The sequence below is a fragment of the Microcaecilia unicolor genome, unplaced genomic scaffold (assembly GCF_901765095.1).
Source record: "Microcaecilia unicolor unplaced genomic scaffold, aMicUni1.1, whole genome shotgun sequence".
Lineage (NCBI taxonomy): Eukaryota > Metazoa > Chordata > Amphibia > Gymnophiona > Siphonopidae > Microcaecilia > Microcaecilia unicolor.
The window spans coordinates 586649-614161 of record NW_021963582.1 but is presented as its reverse complement, the minus strand read 5'-3'; the positions used below and the strand labels follow the sequence as shown (position 1 = coordinate 614161).

The 27513-nt window shown below is 46.3% G+C and overlaps 1 protein-coding gene across 1 annotated transcript in view; it reads right to left on the bottom strand.

Annotated features, from left to right (window-relative positions):
* Positions 1-4306, bottom strand: part of LOC115459460 (PR domain zinc finger protein 5-like) — a 241324-nt gene extending 237018 nt beyond the window's left edge. Inside the window, exon 1 of the mRNA XM_030189282.1 lies at positions 4213-4306. Coding sequence (XP_030045142.1) covers positions 4213-4305 — 93 coding nt within the window. The 5' untranslated portion in view covers position 4306. The remainder of the gene's footprint in view (positions 1-4212) is intronic.
* Between the last annotated feature and the right edge of the window lie 23207 nt (positions 4307-27513).

Sequence of the window (27513 nt, the reverse complement as noted above, 5' to 3'; positions counted from 1 at the left end):
CCTCCTATCCCATGACTCTCCAATTTCCTCTGGAGTCTTTCATGAGGTACTTTGTCAAACGCCTCCTGAAAATCCAGATACACAATATCAACCGGCTTACCTTTAGCCACATGTTTGTTCACCCCCTGAAAGTAATGTAGTAGATTGGTGAGGCAAGATTTCCCTTCACTAAATCCATGTTGACTTTGTCTCATTAATCCAAGCTTTTGAATATGCTCTGTAATTTTGTGTATATATGTGTGTTTAAGATTTCTAAACTTTTACTACAAACACTCAAATCGCTGATCAACTCTGACATTACAACTCTTCTGGCACTTGTGATCAGGGCCGTGCCAACACAGTAAGCGTGGTAAGCACCGCAGGGGGGCGCCTGCCTTCAAGGGCGCCGCACCATAGTTGTATTTTTTAAAAAAAACCTTACTCCTCCACTCCATCCCCGATTCCCCGGCGCTTTAAATTTACCTCGCTCCGCCTCCGACGTCTGCGCAGCGTCAGTGAAAGCACTGCCTGTCTGACGTCTCTCCACCAGCCTTCCCTTCGCTCGTTCGTTCCCTCTGTGTCCCGCCCCCAAGGAAATGAGGTCAGAAGAAGGCGGGACACAGAGGGAACGAACGAGCGAAGGGAAGGCTGGTGGAGAGACGTCAGACAGGCAGCACTTTCACTGACGCTGCACAGATGTCGGAGGCAGAGAGAGGTAAATTTAAAGCGCCGGGGAATCGGGGGGCGCGTACGCGTGCCAACTGATGGTCTGCAGGGGGGCGCCAGAGACCCTAGGCACGGCCCTGCTTGTGATACACTCAGCTTTAACAATCCCAGCTTTTTTTTTTCCTTTTCCCTAATTATCCTTCTCTATTTTTCCAATCCCTCTATTAACTGGAATGTTGTCAAATTGCTTTAATATTCCCTATTCTTCACCGTCTGTATAATAACTTCCCTTCTGTTTATGCCTCAACTTTTCCATCTATCCTAGCAGTTGAAATTTCAAGTTTATTAATATTTAGTAATCTGCCATCTAGGCAGCTTACGGTATAAATAGAAGGACAGAAAGGTGAGTTTAAATGCAAGACTGAAAGTGAGGGAAGAGGGAGAAATGCCAGTAATTCAGAGCAAAAGAGAGGAAGGGGACAAACATTAGGTAGTTTCTCGTATCACTCCAGGAGGTCTGCACAATAGCAGAGCAATCAATGGAAGGTACCATTGACTAGAATAGTCTTTTATGTTTAAATCTGTTTATTGACATAGTGATACAAACACAATTCTACCAACATGTAATTAAAGTCTGGAATTGGTTGCCAGAGAATGTGGTAAAGGCGGTTAGCTTAGCGGAGTTTAAAAAAGGTTTGGACAGCTTCCTAAAGGAAAAGTCCATAGACCATTATTAAATGGACTTGGGGAAAATCCACTATTTCTGGGGTAAGCAGTATAAAATGTTTTTTTACTTTTTTGGGCTCTTGTCAGGCATTTGTGACTTGGATTGGCCACTGTTGGAAACAGGATGCTGGGTTCGATGGACCTTTGGTCTTTCCCAGTATGGCAATACCTATGTACAAACAGTGCAAGCTGCTGTAGTAATATGTAGTTCTTTTCTACATCAGAGTACATCTCCCTTCCTGTCAGTGTATGAGGAATGAAAATGGCTGGCTAAGTTAAGATGAACACAGACCCTCACCATCCCCACTGGAAAAATTCCCAGACCTCTGCCCTCATCACCAAGAATATCACATAAATAGTGCCTGACCCCCAGGGATGCTATTTGCCTCCTTGAACTAAGTGGGTATAATTGATTGGGGGTGGGGGGGGACGGGACATAATGCTGCATCAGAGGCTCTCTTGTTCAGGACGGTGTACAGTAAGAATAGATCAAACATGAGCAATAGGCAATTACAGCAGTAAAAATATTCAAGTAACAATACAACGTATGGCATGGTATACTACTTGCAATGACAACACAATCCAGCTTATTTTCGAAAGAGAAAAACGCCCAAATTCCGACCTAAATCGGGAGATGGACGCCTTTCTCTTGTGGGTGCCCAAATCGGTATAATCGAAAGCCGATTTTGGGCGTTTCCAACTGCACTCCGTCGCGGGAACGCATAAAGTTGACGGGGGCGTGTTGGAGGCATGGTGAAGGCGGGACTGGGGCGTGGTTATCGACTGAGGAGAGATGGGTGCGCTCGGCCGATAATCAAAAAAATAAAGGCGTTTTTAGCCAGAATTTAGGACACTTTTTCTGGACTCTGTTTTTTCACGAACAAGTCCCAAAAAAGTGCCCTAAATGACCAGATGACCAACAGAGGGAATCGGGGATGACCTCCCCTGACTCCCCCAGTGGTCACTAACCCCCTCCCACCAAAAAAACCCGAACTTTAAACACTTTTTTTTCCAGCCTCAAATATCATCCCTAGCTCCATGACAGCAGTATGCAGGTCCCCCAAGCAAATTTAGTTTAGTTGGTGCTGCCCGGACCCATGCAGAGAGCAAAAATCGGAAGGAAAAAAAAAAACATGCAAGTGCAGTTGGGGACCTCCAAATTAAAAATTAGTAAAAAAAAAAAAAGGAGATTTGAACCAGCCACCTTCTGATTCCCAGGCTAGTGCTCTAAGCACTGCACCACATGAATCAGTTGTTTAGACATCCTTCCCTTTCCATTAAGTCCTTCCAAGTTTCTGTCAGCCAATCACAGCTCGTTTAGCTGACATCATGTCAGCTAAACAGCTGTGATTGGCTGACATCATGTCAGCTAAATGAGCTGTGATTGGCTGACAGAAACTTGGAGGGACTTAATAGAAAGGGAAAAATATCTAAACAATTAATTCATGTGGTGCAGTGCTTAGAGCACTAGCCTGGGAATCAGAAGGTGGCTGGTTCAAATCTTCCTTTTACTATTTTTTTTAATTTGGACGTCCCCAACTGCACTTGCATGTTTTTTTTTTTTCTTCCAATTTTTGCTCTCTGCATGGGTCCGGGCAGCACCAACTAAACTAAATTTGCTCGGGGGACCTGCCTACTGCTGTCATGGAGCTTGGGATGATATTTGAGGCTGGCATAGAGGCATCTCAGGGGGACCAGTACACTACCAATGCTGGCCCCTCCCACGACCAAATGCCTTGGATTTGTTCGTTTTTGAGCTGGGGGCGCTTTGGTTTCGATTATCGCTGAAAAACAAAAGCGCCTAGCTCAAAAAACGCCCAAATCCTATGCATTTGCCCGGCACAAACCGTATTTTCGAAACCAAAGATAAACGTCCATCTTTTTCGAAAATACGATTCGGCCCGCCCCTTCACGGACCCGTTCTCGGAGATGGACGTTTTTACAAATGGGCGTTCGCGTTCGATTATGCCCCTCCACATGTACTAGAACATCATAATTGGCAGTGAAGGGTAAGGCAAAGTTGTAAGATATAGATCAGTGGCGTAGCCAAGGGTAGGCTTGGGTGGGCCCAGGCCCACCCAGTATCAGCACACCTATGATGTGGCTGGAATGGATCCTCAAGTCCCAGCAGCCGAAAACTCTCAACAACTGTCCCTCCTTGTATACCTTTTAAATAGCAGATCCTTGCCTGCAGTGAGCAGCGACTGATACATACTGCTCGCACCGGCCCCATAGCCTTCCCTCTGATGTATTCTCACTTATACGGAAACAGGAAGTTGCATCAGAGGGAAGGCTGTGGGGCCAACATGAGCAGTGTGTATTAGTTGCTGCTGTTGAAAATCTGCTATTTAAAAGGTATGAAGGAGGGGGAATGTTTGAGAGACCATATGGCATGCAGGCAAGACAGCGAGAGACCAAATCACTTGTGGGACAAGGCGGAGTTCTTCTGCCCACCCATCTTGGGCCCAGGCCCACCCAAAATTGGGTGACTGGCTACGCCCCTGATATAGATGAGTAAGAAAGTAGGAAGCATTAGAAAGTAAGGTGACTGATTTGAAACAAAGTTGCACATGAGATCAGAGAGATGGTTAAATAACAGAAATAGCTCACGGTCTGTTTATAAGCGAGGTAACCCTGAAGTCAGACAAACTGAATCCTAACAATAGCAATGACATGATATATGAAGTATTAAAAAGATACATAGTAAATGCATTGCAAGGATCATTCAATAGATGCAGGGGAGGGTGGGGGGGGGGGCAAGTGCAGTTCAGCCATATAGACCCCCTCCTCTGATGTGAAGGGGGGAGGGGAGGGGGAGGTCCCCCGCCCCCACACACTGACCTTCCGGACTCTGCGCGCCGTGTACAGCCCCATCCCGTCCTGCACACTGGACGTCTTCAGCGAGAAGCGCTCCGGGACGTACATGCCCAGCATTTTCATGACCTGCCACGCGTCCCTCCCTCCTCCAACTCACACAGGCGAGCCGCTGTTCCGCCTACCTTCGCTTCTTCAGCAACTTTAACCTTTCTGGCGCACCGTCTGCCGCCAATCAAACAGCGACCAATCAGGAGTCGGCTTACATGCCAACGTTCTGTACCGAGCCCAAGGATTGGAGAAGGCTCCTCACAGCTGTAGCCTACCACGTCCGTTCGCCTTTTTTTTTTTTTTGGCACGTGGTTCGTCTGACACTCTACTGCTTCTGTCATTTATTAGCGTCGGGAAACTTTATTGGCCGGACTGTTTGTGCACGTGCTGCCCCCTCCCCCCCCCCCCCTCTTGGTTGCCCCAGTAACGCAGTGCGCGGCCTTCCGAATTACCAAATCCATAGAACTTTATTGGCATGACAACGTTTACTGTAACGCGGCAGGGTTGCAGCAGGGCAGTGGGGGCGGGGCCTCTCTCTCTCATGTCGGCGAGACCATTTCGGAGGGGGAAAGCGGGGGAGGAGGCTGGGTCCCTCCCAGGCGACGTCTTTTGCTCTCGTCTAGGAAAGGCTGGTGATGTTGGTTTACAGGGACCAGGAGTTGGATGGCCCGGATGTGCCCCTCCCCCACGTGGGCTCAGTATATAATGGGGCCAAAAGAGTTCACATATTTCTCCACCTTCCTTGGAACCTGCTAGATCAAAAAAAATCAATAGAAATAAAACATGGAAAAGAAAATAAGATGATGCCTTTTCTTATTGAACATAACTTAATACATTTCTGGATTACATGGGATTTACACTGGATGCAAAGAACGCGCCCTACGGAAACTCCAGATGGCGCAAAACACAGCGGCCAGATTGCTGTTTGGCAAATCCCGGTTTCAGTCAACTAGACCCTTAAGAGAGAAGCTCCATTGGCTCCTGATAAAAGAGCGTATTGAATTCCGACGATTTTGACACCGTCAATCACAATTTACTTCTTGCCACACTGTCCTCATTTGGGTTCCAGGGCTCTGTCCTCTCCTGGTTCTCCTCTTATCTCTCCCACCGCACCTTCAGAGTACATTCTCATGGCTCTTCCTCCACCCCCATCCCGCTCTCTGTTGGAGTTCCTCAGGGATCTGCCCTTGGACCCCTCCTTTTTTTCAATCTACACCTCTTCCTTGGCCTCTTTGATCTCATCTCATGGTTTCCAATATCACCTTCATGCCGATGACACCCAGCTTTATCTCTCCACACCAGACATCACTGCAGAAACCCAGGCCAAAGTATCAGCCTGCTTATCCGACATTGCTGCCTGGATGTCCAACCGCCACCTGAAATTGAACATGGCCAAGACCGAGCTTATTGTCTTCCCACCCAAACCCACTTCTCCTCTCCCTCCAGTATCTCAGTTGATAACACCCTCATCGTGCCCGTCTCATCTGCCCGCAACCTCAGAGTCATCTTCGACTCCTCCCTCTCCTTCTCTGCGCATATCCAGCAGATAGCCAAGACCTGTCGCTTCTTCCTCTACAACATTAGCAAAATTCGCTCTTTCCTCTCTGAGCACACCACCCAAACTCTCATCCACTCTCTCATTACCTCTCGCCTTGACTACTGCAACCTACTCATCACTGGCCTCCCACTTTGCCATCTATCCCCCTTTCAGTCCGTCCAGAGCTCTGCTGCACGTCTTATCTTCTGCCTGGACCAATATACTCACATCACCCCTCTCCTCAAGTCACTTCACTGGCTTCCGATCAAGTATCGCATACAGTTCAAGCTTCTCCTACTAACCTACAAATGCACTCGATCTGCAGCCCCTCCTTACCTCTGTACCCTCATCTCCCCTTACGTTCCTACCCGTAACCTCCGCTCTCAAGACAAATCCCTCCTTTCAGTACCCTTCACCACCACCGTCAACTCCAGGCTCCACCCTTTCTGCCTCGCCTCACCCCTTGCTTGGAATAAACTCCCTGAGCCCATACGCCAGGCCCCCTCCCTGCCCATCTTCAAATCCTTGCTTAAAGCCCACCTCTTCAATGTCGCCTTTGGCACCTAACCACTATACCTCTATTCATGAAATCTGGACTGCCCCAACTTGACATTTCGTCCTTTAGATTGTAAGCTCCTTTGAGCAGGGACTGTCCTTTAAACTGTACAGCGCTGCGTAACCCTAGTAGCGCTCTAGAAATGTTAAGTAGTAGTAGTAACCCACAAGATCGTCTACGGGGTTGCTCCAGTTTATATGTTCAGCCTGATTGACCTCCCCCCCCCCCCCCCCCCCCCCCCCCCGGAAATTCCAGAAAACCATCACATACTTATCTTAATCTCCACTATCCTAACTGCAAGAATCTAAGATACAAATTGCTCTTCGCCTCCACTTTTTGCTTCATGAGTCCTCGTTACTGGAATGCTCTGCCTTCAACGTTAAAAGAGACGGCCGACCACGTTCTGCTCAAGAAACTCCTCAAGACATATCTATGTGAAAAAACTTACTCCTTCTTAATTCCCTGCTGTCCCTCATTTGTCCTCCCTGTTGTCTCCCCCCCCCCCAAGATGTTCCTTACTCTCTATTCCGCCATTGTATTAATGTGCTGTTCCCTCCATACATGTTGTTAGCCGCATAGAGCCTGCTAGGTTGGGAATATGTTCTAAATAAATAAATTAGCTTTCGAAGGTTGCCCTTTTTCATCTACTACAACTTATTGTACACTTGAACATGAAGAGACAGTCCCTGCTCCACAGAGCTTAGAATCTAATTAGGACAAACAGACAGGACAAATAAGGGATAAGGGAATTACTAAGGTGGTAATGATAAAACATGGGTACTGAATAAGTGAATAAGGGTTAGGAGTTAAAAGCAGCATCAAAAAGGTGGGCTTTTAGCTTAGATTTGAAGATGGCCAGAGATAGAGCTTGACGTACCGGCTCAGGAAGTCTATTCCAGGCATATGGTGCAGCAAGATAAAAGGAACGGAGTCTGGAGTTAGCAGTGGAGGAGAAGGGTGCAGGTAAGAGAGATTTACCCAGTGAACGGAGTTCCCGGGGAGGAATGTAGGGAGAGATGAGAGTGGAGAGGTACTGGGGAGCTGCAGAGTGAATGCACTTATAATTTATTTATTTATTGCATTTGTATCCCACATTTTCCCACCTTTTTGCAGGCTTAATGTGGCTTACAATACATCATGAGTATTGGAAATATATCAGAGAATAGACAATTAGTGTTACAGCAGGATTTTGGGTAACATAATAATGATAAGACATGGTAGTAGTATAACAAGCAGATATTGTAAAACAATTCTGAATATGCGTGGGGGGGTTGTATATATTCAAATTGGTTGACTTTTGTGGTATGCCATGTTAGAGAGATATAAGTAAATAAGAGGAGTTTGACGGATAGGAAGTCAGTGAAGTGACTTGAGGAGAGGGCTAATATGAGCATAATGACACTGGTGGAATATTAGTCATGCAGCAGAATTGGAGTGGAGGAGTGGCCTAGTGGTTAGGGTGGTGGACTTTGGTCTTGGGGAACTGAGTTCAACCCCAGGCAGCATCTTGTGACTTTGGGCAAGTCACTTAACCCTCCATTGCCTGCCATGAGTGGGAAAAAGTGCGGGGTACAAATAAAAAAAAATTTTTTTTGAACAGATTGAAGAGGAGAGAGATGGCTTAGTGGGAGACCTGTGAGAAGGAAGTTGCAGTAGTCCAAGCGAGAGGTGATAAGAATGTGGATAAGGGTTTTGAAGGATGAATTTTGGTGATGTTATAGGGAAAGAAATGACAGGTTTTAGCAGTCTGTTAGAGATGTGCAGAGAAGGAGAGAGAGGAGTTGAAGATGACCCCAAGGTTACGATCTGATGAGACGGAGGATGAGAGTGCTATCATAAGTTACCATCTAAGTACCAACAAGTTTTTGTTTTAATTCCATCCTCTTTCCATATAAGATCTTTTGTGATTATCCCACACATTTTTTTTAATTCCGTCTTCATTTTCGTCTCCACCACCTTCCCTGGGAGGGCATTCTAGGTATCTGTCACCCTTTCAGTAAAAAAGTACTTCCTAACATTACTCCTAAATCAACCACCCTGTAACCTCAATTCATGTCTTCTAGTTCTACCAGTTCCTTGTCTCTGGAAAAGATTTGTTTGTATTTAAATAACTTTTTGATTCTGTTCTGCCCCCCCCCCCCCCCCCCCCAAAGAAAATGCATTTTGTTCCACTTTCTGTTTCCTCATTCATGTATCCCATTCCTCTCAAATTTCCAAGATTGTTTATTGTAAGTGGAGGAGTAGCCTAATGGTTAGTGTAGTGGCCTATGACCAAGGGGAACTGGGTTCAAGTCCCATTACAGTTCCTTGTGACTCTGGGTAAGTCACTTAACTCTGCTGTCCCAGTTAGAAAATAAGTAGCTGTATATAATATGTACACTGCTTTAATTGTAACCACAGAAAAGTTACAGCCCCTTGGAACATCAGTTTTTGCTTGCATATCTATTGTTCTTAGCCTGCCAGACTTTGGCTTTCTCCCCTTTTTAGTTCTGGGAGTGAGTAACAGAGAATGGATCTCCTCATTGGCATCTGGCTGGTACTTCCAGGTGACCCAAGATGCTGAGGAACAGGTATGGAACTTCTTCTGATCTTGCAAACTGAACCTGATCCAGATTTTTAGCTATACCAGAACTTTAGAACTGATTGTAAGCACCAGGATACAGAAAGAAAAGTAAAGCTGAATTATAGAGCATCCTTGGAAAAATAACCTCTATTCATGTGATTTATTTAAAAATATACCCCTTTCACTAAGAACAGCATGCATCTCTCTGCCTTGTTGTGAGGTGTCATCAGGGTGAAAACACCTCTTATTAACAATCCCTTCCTTTGCTAGCTGACAACTTACACCTTAAAAAGAAGTGTCAAAACCTGTTCGGGGGGGGGGGGGAGTCTCATTAAAACATTTGCTTCAGAGGAATTATAAACACACACACACCACATTCTTGCAGTTTATATAGATCCTCCTCTAAGCACTTCTGTTTGGGCAAAATGCCCCAAAGCTTGCAAAATCAGAATGCTGGAAAATAAATCATTGCTGCTATTCAGTTTGCTTCTGTGGTTTTAAAAGCGTACGTAATTAGCCTGCACAGGTTCAGTAGGTTGAAAAATATAGGTGCATTCCAGTGCCGCAGGAGGCTTAGAGAATCCTTAAGATCAGTCCTCAAAAGCCACAAACTAGTTGGGTTTTCAGGACATTCCTCATGACTATGAATGAGAGAGCCTCTGTGTGTACAGCCCAGGGACGTAGCTAGGTGGGGCCACGGGGGCATGGGCCCCCACAGATTTAGCCCTGGCCCCCTCTACTTTTGACACCCCTGCAGCCGACCCTCCCCCGCCACTTTTGACTCCCCCACCGCCGCCATTTACCTTTGCTGGCGGGGGTTCCCAACCCCCGCCAGCCGAAGTCTCCTTCAGTGCCGGTCTCCAGCACCTTCGCTGATCTGTTTCTGTGAGTCCTGACTCCTGATGTCCTGCGTTCACGTCCTGTATGTAGCCCCGTGTGAAAGGCAGATTGAAGTGGATCAAGAATAGCTTGAGATGAAAGAAAGTCAAGGCAATGGCGGTGAACAGCACGTTCAAGTATCTTGGATAGGAAAGGGAGGAGGGAGATGGGGCGATAGTTGGAAGGACAGGTAGGGTCCAATGAAGGTTTTTTAAGGAGTAGTGTGACTATGGCATGTTTGAAGGCATCAGGAACGGTAGCAGTGGACAGTGAAAGATTGATGATATGACAGATAAACGGGATGACAGTAGGAGAGATAGTGTTAAGTAGATGGGTGGGAATAGGATCAGAGGAACAGGTAGTTAGTTTCGAGGAGGAAAGAAGATGTGTAGTTTCCTCTTCAGCGATTTCAGAAAAGGAGGCAGGGGTTGGAAGGTTGAGAGAATGGACTAAGGAAGGGAGAGGTGGAGGTGACCTAGTTGAGAATTCAAGTTTAATCTTGTGAACCTTATCATGAAAGAACTCAGCCAGAGTCAGGGGAGAAAGTGATGGGGGAGTTGGAGGTGAAGGCACTGTGAGGCGAGAGTTCAGTGTGGCAGTTCAGAAGTATTTCATAAAGACAATTAGATGTCTAGCCATGGGGCCCTGTTATGTCAGGACCTCCACTCATTGGAGCTCCTAGGCACAAGGCAGAGTGGAATGGTGCAGGTGTGGAGCAGGACTCAGGTGCAATAAAGAGAAGCTCGTAAGGCCGACCCACCTAGAACTATAAGTATTGCCATACTGGGACAGACCAAAGGTCCATCAAGCCCAGCATCCTGTTTCCAACAGTAGCCAATCCAGGTCACAAGTACCTGGCAAGATCCCAGAAAAGTACAATACATTTTAAGCTGCTTATCCTAGAAAAAAAAGCAGTGGATTTTCCCCAAGTCCATTTTAATAATGGTCTATGGACTTTTAGGAAGCCAGCCAAACCTTTTTTTAAACCCCGCTAAGCTAACTGCTTTTACTAAATTCTCCGGCAACAAATTCCAGAATTTAATTACACGTTGAGTGAAGAAATATTTTCTTCAATTTGTTTTAAATTTACTACTTTGTAGCTTCATTGCATGTGCCCTAGTCCTTTGGAAAGAATGAACAAGTGATTCATGTCTACCCGTTCCACTCCACTTATTATTTTATAGACCTCTATCATATCTCCCCTCAGCTGTCTTTTCTCCAAGCTAAAGAGCCCTAGCTGCTTCAGCCTTCATTCCATCACCTTTATAGCCCTTCTATGTATTTATTTTAGTTACATTTGTACCCCACGCTTTCCCACTCATGGCAGGCTCAATGCAGCAGGCAATGGAGAGTTAAGTGACTTGCCCAGAGTCACAAGGAGCTGTCTGTGCCGGGAATCGAACTCAATGTCCTCAGTTCCCCAGGGCCAAAGTCCACCACCCTAACCACTAGGCCACTCCTTTCCATGTACCGTTTCTAATTCCACTTTATCTTTCTTGAGATTTGGTGACCAGAATTGAACACAATATTCAAGGTGCGGTCGCACCATGGAGCGATACGAAGGCATTATAAGGTCCTCCTGTGTGATGTGGATCTGTACATGTAACTAATGGCTTTTTGAAGTATCCATTTATACGAGTATATGGTGCTATTTACACATGGACATGTTTTTAACATAAGGGCCGAAGTGACGTACCTAAGTTAGTGTAATCCCCTGTTAGGTTGGGATTACGAAAGGGGTAAGCCTTTGTGGAGAGTTGCTGGGTGGGGGTGGGGGGGGGGAGTGATTTGATGGTCCATGGGTGGGAGGAAGCCCAGCCCATCAGGAGTGTGTATGGAATAAAATGCAGAAAGGGAGAGTGACAGTTTTGGGAGGAGATAAAGGAGAAGCTTTAGAACAGGAAAGGTTGCCCTTTGGTTGCCTGCAAGCCCCTGCCAAGTGACCCAAAGAAGGAGAAGTGCCACCTTAAGTTGGGCTACAATTGGAGAGCAGTTGTGTCACTCACAATAACTGGTGAAGGAGTCAGAGCTTCGGGCAGATTGGGGAGTCCAGCCTGTAAGCAGAGTTAAGGGCAGGACGTATACACCTGCGGAAGGAGGACAGCCATAAGGGACTGTGCCTGGTGGTAGCCGAGTGAGTTGGTGGAGAAGAGAACATCCCTGAGGTTACATCTGGCAAACAGGATAGGCATGGACAGGAGCCTTGTGAATATATATATATAGCCCCCGAAAGAAAGTGCCCCTGTAAACATACCTGACGAGAATGGTGGAAAAGGTGTTCACTCCGGGAATAACAGAAGTCTGGGACTGAGTTGTACTGGAGTTTATTAAGTGACTGTGAAGAAGGTTAAAATTAATGTCTGCTTATTGCAGAGGCTGCAATAAAAGTTCATTTTCGGAGTTCTGTGTGGTTCCTGGACTGGAAAAGTGTCTCCCAAACCCCCGGATCACTATTCCGGAGCAATGGCCCACCCCAACTCGACTGGAAATGCAGTTTGGTAAGAGTGGCCTGAGAGTGAGCGAAGACTGTGAAGTTCGTGTAAAGGATTCTTTTTTTGTGGCCCAGGCTGGAGCTAGAACATGGGGTGAGATCCGGGTTACAGTAGGATTTGAACTCTGGCTTTCCGCACATTGCTCTAAACCAGAGGTTCTCAACTGAGCCCTTGGGACACACCAAGCCAATAACATTTTCAGGATACCCATAATGAATATGCATGAGGTAGACTGCATACAATACAGGCAGTGAATGCAAATTTATCTCATGCATATTCATTGTGGATATCTCGAAATCCAGATTGGCTTGGTGCTACTGGGTTGAGAACACTAGACCACCTCATCTTCCTTCTGGTCACTGGTTTGTTAGCTTTCATTTTTGCTACTTGCATCCAGCCTCTCTTTTCCATAAACAGGCTGGGGCCTGGGACCTGCTTCCTTTCTGTTCAGATGATTTTATTCGGTATTTATCTACAGTCATTCCCTCCATTCTTAGCGCTCAGCCATTGTCACAACTCTTGACCTCTGCAGACCTGACTCCTGAGCCAAAGTGAATAAAAATTATACAATTACGAAAACAAGACTGGAGGAGTCAATAGAGCAGCCATGGGTCTAGGTTACTATTGAAAGAGGGAAAATTAGAAGCAGAAATGTAGAGGCAGCCCCCCCAAACCTACCTCCCCGCTCCCCCCATTTTCTATTTCTGTTGATGGCTCTCTCATTCTCCCTGTCTCCTCAGCTCGAAACCTTGGGGTCATCTTTGACTCTTCTCTCTACTTCTCTGCTCATATCCAGCAGATTGCCAAGACCTGTCGTTTCTTTCTTTACAACATCCGTAAAATCCACCCCTTTCTTTCCGAGCACTCTACCAAAACCCTCATCCACACCCTTGTCACCTCTCGTTTAGACTACTGCAATCTGCTTCTTGCTGGCCTCCCACTTAGTCACCTCTCCCCTCTCCAGTCGGTTCAAAACTCTGCTGCCCGTCTCATCTTCCGCCAGGGTCGCTTTACTCATACTACCCCTCTCCTCAAGACCCTTCACTGGCTCCCTATCCGTTTTCGCATCCTGTTCAAACTTCTTCTACTAACCTATAAATGTACTCACTCTGCTGCTCCCCAGTATCTCTCCACACTCGTCCTTCCCTACACCCCTTCCCGTGCACTCCGCTCCATGGATAAATCCTTCTTATCTGTTCCCTTCTCCACTACTGCCAACTCCAGACTTCGCGCCTTCTGTCTCGCTGCACCCTACGCCTGGAATAAACTTCCTGAGCCCCTACGTCTTGCCCCATCCTTGGCCACCTTTAAATCTAGACTGAAAGCCCACCACTTTAACATTGCTTTTGACTCGTAACCACTTGTAACCACTCGCCTCCACCTACCCTCCTCTCTTCCTTCCTGTTCACATTAATTGATTTGATTTGCTTACTTTATTTTTTGTCTATTAGATTGTAAGCTCTTTGAGCAGGGACTGTCTTTTCATGTATGGTGTACAGCGCTGCGTATGCCTTGTAGTGCTATAGAAGTGATAAATAGTAGTAGTCTCTTGTAACCAGAGCTAATATATTGTGATGTCATAATGCCTCAGTCCACCAATAAGAGCCAACCTCATCAGTGATGTCACAATGGCTTGATTGTCCTATACTTGGCTCACTTTTATTACATAGCTCTTTGAGCAGGGACTGTCTTTCTTCTATGTTTGTGCAGCGCTGCGTACGCCTTGTAGCGCTATAGAAATGATAAATAGTAGTAGTAATCTGTTCCCTTCTCCACTACTGCCAACTCCAGACTTCGCGCCTTCTGTCTCGCTGCACCCTACGCCTGGAATAAACTTCCTGAGCCCCTACGTCTTGCCCCATCCTTGACCACCTTTAAATCTAGACTGAAAGCCCACCTCTTTAACATTGCTTTTGACTCGTAACCACTTGTAACCACTCGCCTCCACCTACCCTCCTCTCTTCCTTCCCGTTCACATTAATTGATTTGATTTGCTTACTTTATTTATTTTTTGTCTATTAGATTGTAAGCTCTTTGAGCAGGGACTGTCTTTCTTCTATGTTTGTGCAGCGCTGCGTATGCCTTGTAGCGCTATAGAAATGCTAAATAGTAGTAGTAGTAGTAGATATGGGGTCAGTAGGGCAGCGAGAGGAGCTGAGAAAGAGCTGGAGGCTCTGCTGATGCTTCTCTGTTCTAGCACAGAAACATTGCAGTAATTGTTACTGACACGCCTCTTGTTCCTCTAATTCTTAGTGATGAGGGCACTCCCCCTGTAAGGAAGAATTTTGGATCACCTGAGGGTCCGACTGAAAGCTTCAGTGCAGTCCTCATGTTACTTTTCTTTTTCCCATCCTTTCCTGTTCCCACTCTGATGCTGAGAAGAAGAGGACACTTCTAGGCCTGAGACCCAGCGCCAAAACAAATTACGTTGACATGAAGCGAACACAAACCACATGTTCCACCACTGATGCTGAACTCCTGAGGCCCTTGGAAGAAATCAAACACATAATCTACTTTCTGAAACAATTAAAGCTGTCTTTTGTCAGTGTTAGGGCAGGCTGGCGGTGCCCTGGGGGAATGTGTTCCCACTGTGGACTTAGCATGATGTTTGCTTTCTCTGTGTCTCTGACGATTGGAAAAACATGTGTAGTTCTGTCTCTGGTAAACTCAGGATTTTCTGAGAGCTAATCTCCCGTAAAGATAAGAACCAGCAACCTGCACTTTTTGTTGAATAGGTTTTGCAAACACTGTTGGTTTTAATTAGCATTTCACTTGAGATTATGGCTAAAAAGAAAAAGACGCTTTGTTCTGTCTATAGCATCATTGCGCTGGCATGAGCCTGATTTCACCCTTGTGAGGTTGCTTGTTAAACTGATGTTGTATCCGAGTTAACAAATTATTGGACTTTGAAAGGCTGGTGCTGCCTTCTGGAAACATGATCGTTCAAGCGGTGCACATGTCTCCCTCCCATGGAAAATGGAAATCATCCGCCCATGTTTTCTCGCCTCTCCAGTTCGTTTTTGTTTCACAGTTTTTAACTCTTCCTGGTCAGTCCCATCTTAGGAACTTACGCAATGAAATTCGGGCTAAACAGTTATACAGTGTGCCTCAGTAAATTTTTACATGCATGCTAAAAATCAGGGTCTTTGTACCGGATGGTGTGCTTGTGAAGGGGTGGGGGGGGGGGAGGAGAAGTGAAATATTATAATGCCTCTGTATCGCTCCATGGTACAACCTCACCTTAAGTATTCTGTTCAATTCTGGTCACCATGTCTCAAAAAAGATATAGCAGAATTAGAAAAGGTTCAAAGAAGAGCAACCAAAATGATAAAGGGGATGGAACTCCTCTCATATGAGTAGAGGAGTGTGGTAGCCGTGGTGCCAGCAGGGTTCCCACCAGGGTTGCCAGGTAGAAATTTTTTTTCCAGCCCAATCCGGGCCAGAAACCAGCCCAAAACCCGCCCAAACACAAACCCCGCCCCTGACACCCCCACCCCCGCGTCACCGGCCCCGCCCCCGCCGTCACCGGCCCCGCCTCCCACGTCATCGGGCCCGCCTCCCCGTCATCAGCCCCGCCTCCCACGTCATCGGGCCCGCCTCCCCGTCATCAGCCCCGCCTCCCCGTCATCGGCCCCGCCTCCCACGTCATCGGCCCCGCCTCCCACGTCATCGGCCCCGCCCAAAACGTCACTAACCCCGCCCAAAAACGTCACTAACCCCGCCCCCCGCGGCCGAAAAAAAATCAAAAAGCCGCCCAAAAAGCCGCCCGGAAGCCTAAAAAACCGCCCAAAAAACCGCAACCCGCCGCGGGCAAAAATTTCCCGCGGCGGGTCGCGGAAAACCGCCCAATTGGGCGGTAAAACCGCCCACCTGGCAACACTGGTTCCCACGCGTGTTGGTCAACATTTTACAGGACCAGGACACTGTACCAGTGACTTCACAGTGAGAATCCTGAAAGGTAACTTTAAAACCATACAAGAACGTAAGACCTTTGAAGTCAGAATGATTGAATATTTTAACACCCAACAGAAAGGACTTAACAAGGATCTGGGGTTCCTAGCCCATTATAAACCATAAAGCTGTATGTCTCTGTTGATCACTCTCCCCTCACCTACCCACACCCATCCTGTTAGAATATCAATGATATGCTTTGATGTCCCCATGCATGCCTCCGACCCACCCCCATCCTCTCACCCTGTCAGACTGTCATAGTAATGCTTGAATGTTTTCACTTATATACACTGTCAGCTAGCACATTTGCTTATTTCCGATCTGAGGAAGAAGGGCAACCTTCGAAAGCTAATCAAGGAATGTATTAAGTTATGTCCAATAAAAAAGGGATCATCTTATTTTCTTTTCCATGTTTTATTTTGTTTTATTTCTATTGATAACCTTAAGAGTGGACTAACACGGCTACCACACCTCTCTAATTAGGACAGAGAAACAGGACAAATAAGGGATAAGGACAAAGGGTAGCAAGATTCCGGAATCCCAAAGAGTAGCAAGCTTCTGTGCAGAGTCCCAAAGAGTAGCAAGATTCCGGAACACAAATAATAGCAAGATTCCGGAATCCCAAAGACTACTACTACTTATCATTTCTATAGCGCTGCTAGATGTACGCAGCGCTGTACACTTGAACATGAAGAGACAGTCCCTGCTCCACAGAGCTTACAATCTAATTAAGACAGAAGGGCAACCTTGGAAAGCTAATCAAGAAATGTATTATGTCCAATAAAAACGTATCATATTATTTTCTTTTCCATGTTTTATTTTGTTTTATTTCTATTGATAACCTTAAGAGTGGACTAACACGGCTACCACACCTCTCTAATTAGGACAGAGAAACAGGACAAATAAGGGATAAGGACAAAGGGTAGCAAGATTCCGGAATCCCAAAGAGTAGCAAGCTTCTGTGCAGAGTCCCAAAGAGTAGCAAGATTCCGGAACACAAATAATAGCAAGATTCCGGAATCCCAAAGACTACTACTACTTATCATTTCTATAGCGCTGCTAGATGTACGCAGCGCTGTACACTTGAACATGAAGAGACAGTCCCTGCTCCACAGAGCTTACAATCTAATTAAGACAGAAGGGCAACCTTGGAAAGCTAATCAAGAAATGTATTATGTCCAATAAAAACGTATCATCTTATTTTCTTTTCCATGTTTTATTTTGTTTTATTTCTATTGATAACCTTAAGAGTGGACTAACACGGCTACCACACCTCTCTAATTAGGACAGAGAAACAGGACAAATAAGGGATAAGGACAAAGGGTAGCAAGATTCCGGAATCCCAAAGAGTAGCAAGCTTCTGTGCAGAGTCCCAAAGAGTAGCAAGATTCCGGAACACAAATAATAGCAAGATTCCGGAATCCCAAAGACTACTACTACTTATCATTTCTATAGCGCTGCTAGATGTACGCAGCGCTGTACACTTGAACATGAAGAGACAGTCCCTGCTCCACAGAGCTTACAATCTAATTAAGACAGAAGGGCAACCTTGGAAAGCTAATCAAGAAATGTATTATGTCCAATAAAAACGTATCATCTTATTTTCTTTTCCATGTTTTATTTTGTTTTATTTCTATTGATAACCTTAAGAGTGGACTAACACGGCTACCACACCTCTCTAATTAGGACAGAGAAACAGGACAAATAAGGGATAAGGACAAAGGGTAGCAAGATTCCGGAATCCCAAAGAGTAGCAAGCTTCTGTGCAGAGTCCCAAAGAGTAGCAAGATTCCGGAACACAAATAATAGCAAGATTCCGGAATCCCAAAGACTACTACTACTTATCATTTCTATAGCGCTGTACACTTGAACATGAAGAGACAGTCCCTGCTCGACAGAGCTTACAATCTAATTAGGACAGAAGGGCAACCTTGGAAAGCTAATCAAGAAATGTATTAAGTTATGTCCAATAAAAACGTATCATCTTATTTTCTTTTCCATGTTTTATTTTGTTTGATTTCTATTGATACTCTCATATGAGGAAAGGCTAAAGAGGTTTGCGGAGTTTAAAAAAGGTTTGGATGGCTTACTAGAGAAAAAGTCCATACACCGTTATTAAATGGACTTGGGGGAAATCCACTATTTCTGGAATAAGCAGTATAAAATGTTTTGTACTTTTTATTTATTTATTTATTTATTTATTGCATTTGTATCTCACATTTTCCCACCTATTTGCAGGCTCAATGTGGCTTACAGAGTTTTGTTATGACATAATCATTACAGGATTTCCGATACAATTGGAAGTGTACAGAGTTTTGTTCTTGCCAGGTATTTGTGACCTGGATTGGCCACTGTTGGAAACAGGATGCTGGGCTTGATGGGCCTTTGGTCTTTCCCAGTATGGCAATACTTATGTACTTATGAGGTTAGGGCTCTTCAGCTTGAAAAAGAGATGGCTGAGGGGGGGATACGATTGAGATCTACAAAATCCTGAGTGGTGTAGAACAAGTAGAAGTGAATCAAATTTTCACTCTTTCAAAAGTACAAAGGCCAGGGGACACTCAATGAAATTGCATGGAAATACTTTTAAAAGAAATAGGAAGAAATGTTTTTCACTCAATGAATAGTTAAGCTCTGGAACTCATTACCGGAGTATGTAGTAACAGCAGTTAGCGTATCTGGGTTTAAAAAAGATTTGAACAAGTTCCTGCAGAAAAAGTCCATAATTTACTATTGAAATAGATACAGGGAAGCCACTGCTTGCCCTGAGATTTGTAGTATGGAGTGTTATCACGATTTGGGTTTCTGCCAGGTACTTGTGACCTGGATTGGCCTCTGTTGCAAACAGGATACTGGGTTAGATGGACAATCGGTCTGACCCAGTATGGCTATTCCCATATTCTTATTAACTTTTTTCTGAAATGTAATGTGCTCAAGTGTGCCTTTGATGTTAACAAAAAGATTTAAAATAAAGGAGAAGATTTGAAAACACATCCTAGAATGTAGAAAAATAATGTCAGATTCTTTGGAGATGCAATAGAGTAATTGGAGGCACTTGGATACATTAGATGTTGCTTTTAGGCTGCTTGTATCCCCTCCCAAATTAGCATAAACCAGCAATTCTCAACTGGAAGGAGTAAAAGAAACCAGAACTACAAGAATATGAGAAAGGCAATTCCTTTTTTATTATTTACCAAGAGTAATTTACAATTACAAATGCTAGTTTCTAATGAGGGGGTGCAGGAGACCCAAACGTGATCTAACTCTGCATCTCCCCAACGTAATGCTCTGATACAGCGGTTTATATACCTTTTGTGTTTTCTGTTCTCATCATCTATCTCCACGTCACTAAATCACACATGCTTCTGTTCATCCATAATTGCACCTTTCCCAGGCCAGTTTGCACATAGGAATGGCTTATCAGACCATAAGTCCTTGGGCCTCATGATTTACTCCGCTCTAGGGTGGACAACTAAGTTTATAGTGTTTACTTAGGTGCTAGCAGACCATGAGCTCTGATTCAGTACAGAGGTCAACTAGAAGAGACACTCAAGGCCTGCTTTTACAGGTCTTAACCATGGTTCATATTTCATAGTTCATAACTAACACTATAGAAATGATAAGTAGTAGTAATAGTAGTGCCCATAATATACAATGTCTTCTGCTTAAATTCATGGCCTTGGAATCACTTAGGGGCCCTTGTGCTAAACCATGTAAGCGCCTGTGCGCGCCCAGCGTGCACCAAATCTGACTTACTGCCCGGCTATTGCGTGGCCTGGACGGTAATTTTATTACGTATGCCAGAAAATAATTTTTTATTATTATAAGGGGAGATCAACCCTAATTCCCTCCAGTGGTCATCTGGTCATTTAGGGAACTTTTTTGTGGCTTATTCGTTAATAAAACAAGTCTAGACCAAACATCCAACTTATAGCTCTGGATGTTTTTATTTTGTTCCATTATGGCAGAAAAACTTCCAAGTGTTAGGAACACCCAGATCCTGCCCTTAACAAGCCCCTGACACGCCCCCTTGTGATTTCAACGCACTTCTGACACACTTCATAGAAAACCATCTACAAATTTGTTTGGAAAATACCAATTTGGACATTTTTTTGTGAGAAAACCGCCAAAATGCAGATTTATGACACTTTTTGGGCGTTTTTCTCTTTTGAAAATGAGCCCCGTGGAGGGGCATAATCGAACAGGGCGCCCAAGTTTTTCTGACGACGTCCTCGCAGGACGTCCCCGCGAAGGGGCAGAGAAGCCCATATTATCGAAACAAGATGGGTGTCCATCTTTCATTTCGATAATATGGTCAGGTGCCCAAATCTCAACATTTAGCCCAACCTTAGAGATGGTCGACCTAAATGTTGAGATGGTCAACCTTAGAGATGATCATCCCCGGTTTTCGCCGATAATGGAAACTGAGGACGCCCATCTCAAAAACGACCAAATCCAAGCCATTTGGTCGTGGGAGGAGCCAGCATTCATAGTGTACTGGTCCCCCTCACATGCCAGGACACCATCCAGGCACCCTAGGGGGCACTGCAGTGGACTTCACAAATTGCTCCCAGGTGCATAGCTCCCTTACCTTCGCTGCTGAGCTCCCTAACCCCCCTCCCAAAACCCACTCCCCACAACTGTACACCACTACCATAGCCCTAAGGGGTGAAGGGGGCACCTACATGTGAGTACAGTGGGTTTCGGATGGGTTTTGAAGGGCTCACATTTACCAGCACAAGTGTAACAGGTAGGGGGGGGTGGGCCTGGGTCCGCCTGCCTGAAGTGCACTGCACCCACTAAAACTGCTCCAGGGACCTGCATACTGCTGCGATGGAGCTGGGTATGACATTTGAGGCTGGCAAAAAAATATTTTAAAGTTTTATTTTAGGGTAGGAGGGGGTTGGTGACCACTGGGGGAGTAAGAGGAGGTCATCCCCGATTTCCTCCGGTGGTCATCTGGTCAGTTTGGGCACCTTTTTGAGGCTTGGTCGTGAAAAAAAATGGACCAAGTAAAGTTGACCAAATGCTCGTTAGGGACGCCCTTCTTTTTTCCATTATCGGCCGAGGACGCCCATCTCTTAAGCACGCCCCAGTCCCGCCTTCGCTATGCCTCCGACATGCCCCCGTGAACTTTGGTCATCCCCGTGACGGAAAGCAGTTGAGGACGCCCAAAATTGGCTTTCAATTATGCTGATTTGGGCGACCCTAAGAGAAGGACGCCCATCTCCTGATTTGTGTCGGAAGATGGGCGCCCTTCTCTTTCGAAAATGCCCCTGATAGTAACATAGCAAATGACAGAAAATAAAGGACTGCACAGTCCATGCAGTCTGCCCAATAAGAGAAACTCATAGCTCATGATACAATATAACATATAGGTTTATTTATTTACAGTGGCGGCCCGACCATTAGGGCACCTGAGGTGGGGGGCCTCAGGTGGCACTCTTCACGGGCGGCATCTCCCCACTCTTCGGGCAGCAGCCACCCCCTTCACGGCGTTTACCTGTTTCATCACGTTCCCAACCTGGCAGCGACTCCCATACGCTGCCCTGCCGCCAGCACCTGCCTCTTCCTTTTACTGGTATAACTTCCTGTTTCGTCAGAGCCGCTGAGGGGGGGCAGGGGTGCAAAATTCCCGGGCCCGGGCCTCCAAGGGGGGGCCCGGCGCCGGGGTCAAGCCGCCGGTGCTGCAGTCCCTGGTCTCACCTGCCTCCCTCCATGGCTCTGAGCCCCCTTCTTTCATAGCGGCAGTTACAGATTGGGTCTCTTCTGGCCTTCCCTCCCTGTGTCCCGCCCTCACGGAAACCAGAAGTTACATCAGACGAGGGCGGGACACAGGGAGGGAAGGCCAGAAGAGACGCGATCTGCAACTGCCGCTTTGAATGAAGGGGGCCTGGAGCCATGAAAGCAGGCAGGTGAGACTGCGGACTGCAGCAGCGAGGGGAGCGATGGGGGGATGGAGGCGGGGCGGCCCGGGCCCGGTCTAGTCTCTCGGCAACCCTGGCCAGTATACAGGAATTGCTGCCATTGCCGGGTTTGGAACATGATGAAGCAGGTAAACGCTGCAAACGGGGTGGGGGGAGCGGAATCTCGGTCAGGGGGGGCAGCATCTTAGCTCCGCCTCATGTAGCATCTTGCCATGGGCCTGCACTGTTTGTTTAGGACATACCCCACATTTTCCTGCACAAATTTGAGTTCAATGTGGCTAAGAAGCTACAGTACAGGAAGACAGTACAAAATCAAACATATAAATGGCAAGTGATCGACTCACTTGCAAATGCGCAGTAGAGACTTCCCTCTCTATCCCGCCCTTGCACCAAGACGTGATGACATCAGAGGGCAGAACAGAGAGGGAAATGGAGTTGGAGTGTCGGACGCTGCCGCTGCAGCCCGGAAACGAACATCGCGCGCACCAACCTCCACCCTCCCCCCATCCCTGCCAGCGCTCCCGCCCCCTTCCGTATCGGGCCCCCTGCTCTGACCTGACAGCGCCTCTCACCTCCGAGTGAAAGTGTGAGTCCAATCCATGCTCCTCTGTCACCTGGCCCCTCCATTCATCCCTATCCAGCAATTCCCCTCTCTGCCTGAGGCCTGCCCTGCAATCCATATCCATCCATGCCCATCTGTCCCCTCCATTCATCCCTATCCAGCAATTCCCCTCTCCCTGAGTCCTGCCCTTCCAATCCATGCCCATCCATGCTCCTCTGTCACCTGGCCCCTCCATTTTTCCCTATCCAGCATTTCCCCTCTCTGCCTGAGGCCTGCCCTGCAATCCATATCCATCCATGCCCATCTGTCCCCTCCATTCATCCCTATCCAGCAATTCCCCTCTCCCTGAGTCCTGCCCTTCCAATCCATGCCCATCCATGCTCATCTGTCACCTGGCCCCTCCATTTTTCCCTATCCAGCATTTCCCCTCTCTGCCTGAGGCCTGCCCTGCAATCCATATCCATCCATGCCCATCTGTCCCCTCCATTCATCCCTATCCAGCAATTCCCCTCTCCCTGAGTCCTGCCCTTCCAATCCATGCCCATCCATGCTCATCTGTCACCTGGCCCCTCCATTTTTCCCTATCCAGCATTTCCCCTCTCTGCCTGAGGCCTGCCCTGCAATCCATATCCATCCATGCCCATCTGTCCCCTCCATTTTCCCTATCCAGCAATTGCCCTCTCTCCCTGAGGCCTGCCCTCCCAATCCATGGCCATCCATGCTCCTCTGTCCCCTGCCGCCTCCATTCATCCTTTTCCAGCAAGTCCCCTCTCTCCCTTCCATGCCCCCCCCCCCCCCTCGCATCCATGCTCCTCTCTCTCCCATGTGCCAGCCTGGGCCGGCCTCTTTCCCCCCCCCCCCCCCCCCCCCGCTCGCATCCATGCTGTGGTTGGCCACCCTCTTCTCTCCCCCCAACATGCGTTTTTTTTTCTTCCTCCCGCGAACCTGTCAATCCCCCCCCCCCCCCCCCCCCCCGCCGGAACGCCGAAAACTGCCGCCGCCGTTGTTGTACTACCTTCCCTTCCCGTAGGTTGTTGAATCATCTTAGAAAGTTTAACTCCGTGCGTCTATGTAAATTAAATCTCTTCTTCAGCCTCTGGCTTGTTTCTCCAATATAGCATCCTTGGTCACATTTTTTACACCCACAAGGGCTATTGTAGTGGTAGTGGGTTTGGGGTGAGTTTTGGGAATCTCAGCAGACAAGATAAGGGAGCATCGGTGAGATGTGTACCTGGGAATATTAATATGAAGTCCACTGCTGTGCCCCATTGCTCTCCTGGGATATCTGTGTGGCCAGTCTACTAAGAATGCTGGCTCCTCCTATATCCTAATGGCCTGATTTTCTGTGTTTTTCACTTGGACTTTTTTTTTTTAAGTGGACCAAACAGATAAACACACAGAACACAAAAAAAAATCTAGTGAGTGGCCATTTATAAAAAAAACCCAAAAGATAGATGTTTTGCTGTTTTGAAAATTGCTACATTCGCTATTTGGATTCTGGACGTTTTGAGCAAAATGTCCAGTCGGACTCAGACTTCATATTGAAAATGCCCCTCGTGTATTGCAGCACACCATAATTATTCTTTTGCTAGAGCAGTTGTTTGATTGGGTGGGTTTTGAATTATATATATTGTCTTCTCCTGAGGCATAGAGGGTTAAATGACTCAGGGGCGTAGCTAGACACCCAATTTTGGGTGGGCCTGGGCCCAAGATGGGTGGGCAGAAGAGCTCCGCCCATCCCACAAGTAAGTTGGTCTCTTCCTCTCTTGCCTGCATGTCATATGGTCTCTCAAACATCCCCCTCCCCTACATACCTTTTAAATAGCAAATTTTTACCGGCAGCGATCAGCAACTAATACACTGCTCATGTTGGCCCCACAGCCTTCCCTCTGATGCAACTTCCTGTTTCTGCATAGGTGGGAATACATCAAAGGGAAGGCTGTGGGGCCGGTGCGACAATTATGTATCAGTCGCTGCTCACTGCAGGCGAAGATCTGCTATTTACAAGGTATGCAAGAGGGACAGTTGTTGGGAGTTTTCGGCTGGTGGGGCTTGGGACATCCCTGCCAGCCACATCATAGGTGTGCTGCTACTGGGTGGGCCTGAGCCCAAAGTGGGTGGGTCTTGGCCCACGCAGGCCACCCTTGGCTACGCCACTGAAATGACTTGACCAAGGCCTCAAGGAGCTGGTTTGGGATTTCAACCTGCCTTCTGGTTCCCATTCTGCTGCTTTAACCATTGGGCTACTTGATGGCCTGGAATAAGGGCCTCGGTGTTGGGGGTGTGAGTGCTCTTAGCTTTCAGTGTTTGTAACAGCTTTTTGGGTTGCACCTCTGAGGAAGAGCAGCTCACTTGAGACAGTGTTGGAAGGCAGCTTTCACTTTGTGGGTTTTAGCCTGTGTTCGGGAACAATAAATAAAGCTTTTGTTTTTAGTTTTTTCGTCGGCCCCATCAGTTGTGGGTGAGCACTGTAAGTCTTTTCTTTTCTATATATTTTATGGTAGTACATTTAGTACAGTTGGACCCATATTCAACTTGGTGGTCAATGTTAGTTATCCAGATAAGATTACACAAGGCAGCCGTAACCTGATATTTAGTTGTTCAGCTAACCTAAAAATGCATCTCCAGCATACTTCAGTCTCCTCCTCTGGTAAGCCACACACAATCCCTCAACAGATGGGCAGAAGAATCGCAAACAGTATCCAAAAAAAAGCTCATCTCCAATATCGACTGTCTTACTGGTCAATTCAACTCTGGTAAAGGCACAGACCACAAAGCTAGCAAAATATCAGACTAGGATTTCAAAATTAAAGTTTGACGACCTCAGAACCAGAGACCTTTTGCAGTGAATGGTCCCTGCACTATGCAGGACTCTATAACTACTTTTTGTTAAACTCTTTATATTCAGGGGGGGTGGGGGGGGGGGCTTGGGGCTACAGAGCCCAAATGGGATGGTGGCTTGAGAGGGAAGCTCCTGACTGAACCAGCATATTTTTGGCACAAACATAGAGATTTCAGCTTTTTGCAGCTCTTTGGCACTGCATAGGTATACCTCAACAGAAAACCGGTAAAATTAAGGCCGATTTTGCCACTTATATTACTGCTAAGTATCTGAAACTGGATCCTCCTTCTCTGACGAAATCTGGTTCATGAGATTCTTATAAAGACAACTCCACTATTCACCCTCCTACATTGAGAAAAATTGCCATTTAACCCCTCTGTTTTCTGTCCAATAACCAATTCCTAATTCATTACAGAACATTGCCTCCTATCCCATGACTTCTCATGAGGAACTTTATGAAAAGCTTTCTGAAAATCTAGATACACTACATCAACCGACTCACCTTTACTCACATGTTTATTCACGCCTTCAAAGAAATGAAGCAAATTGGTGAGGCAAGACCTCCCATGGCTGAATCCATGCTGACTCTATCCCATTAAGCCATGTTTGTCTACGTCTTCTGTAATTTTATTCTTTATAATAGTTTCCACTATTTTGCCCAGCACTGAAGTCATGCTCAGTACATCTTCCAAGTTCACCAAGATTTCTTTCAGTTCCTCTTCATCGTCACCCCTGGAAACCATTTCTGGCATAGGTAGATCTCTTCCGTCTTCTTCCGTAAAGACTGAAGCAAAGAATTCAATCAATCTCTCCGCTATAGCCTTGTCCTCCCTGAGCACTCCATTTACTTCTTCCTGATCTAATGGCCCCACAGATCCCCTCGCAGGCTTCCTGCTTCTGAAATACCTGAAAAAAGTGTTACTATGAGTTTTCATCTCCATGGCAAGTTATTCTTCATATTCTCTTTTAGCCTTCTTTATCAATGCTTTGCATCTGGCTTTGTTGTTTCTTATTTTCTTCATTCGGATCTTTTTCCATTTTTTGAAGGATGCTCTTTTGACTCTGATAGCTTCTTTCACCTCACCTTTTTACCATGCTGTCTGTCGTTTGCTCTTTTTTCCACCTTTGTTAATATGTGGAATACATCTAGTCTGGGCTTCCACAATGGTATTTTTAAAGGGAAAGGGAAATGGGACTTGATATACCACCTTTCTGAGGTTTTTGCAACTACATTCAAAGCAATTTACATATATTCAGGTACTTATTTTGTACCAGGGGCAATGGAGGGTTAAGTGACTTGCCCAGAGTCACAAGCAGCTGCAGTGGGAATTGAGCTCAGTTCCCCAGGATCAAAGTCCACTGCACTAACCACTAGGCTACTCCTCCACCTTCAACATCCACGCCTGATTCAGAGTCCTAACCTTTGCAGCTGACCCTTTCAGCTTCTTTTTAAACTTTTTCCTCACTTTGTCATAGTCGCCCTTTCAAAAATTAAAAGCTGCTACAGTAGATTTCCTTAGTGACTTCACTCCAGATATCAGCTCATATTTGATCATGTTATGATCACTGTTTCCCAGTGGATCCAACATCATTACCTCTTGAACTATGCCCCGCATTCCACTTAAGATTAGATCCAAAATAGCTTCCCCTCTCGTCAGTTCCTGGACCAATTGCTCCAAGAAGCAGTCATTTATTACATCTAGAAATTTTACCTCCCTAGCATGCCCCGATTTAACATTTATCCAGTCAATACTGGAGTAACTGAAATTACCCATTGTTATAATGTTGCCCAATTTGCCAGCTTTCCTAGTTTCTGTAAACATATTTTCATCTGTCTGTTCATTCTGTTCCAGCAGACAGTAGTACAGCCCTACTAGTATACTCCTTCCCTTCACACATGGAATTTCTATCCACAAAGATTCCGTGCTGCTATCTGTTTCATGTAGAATGCTTATTTTGTTTGACTCA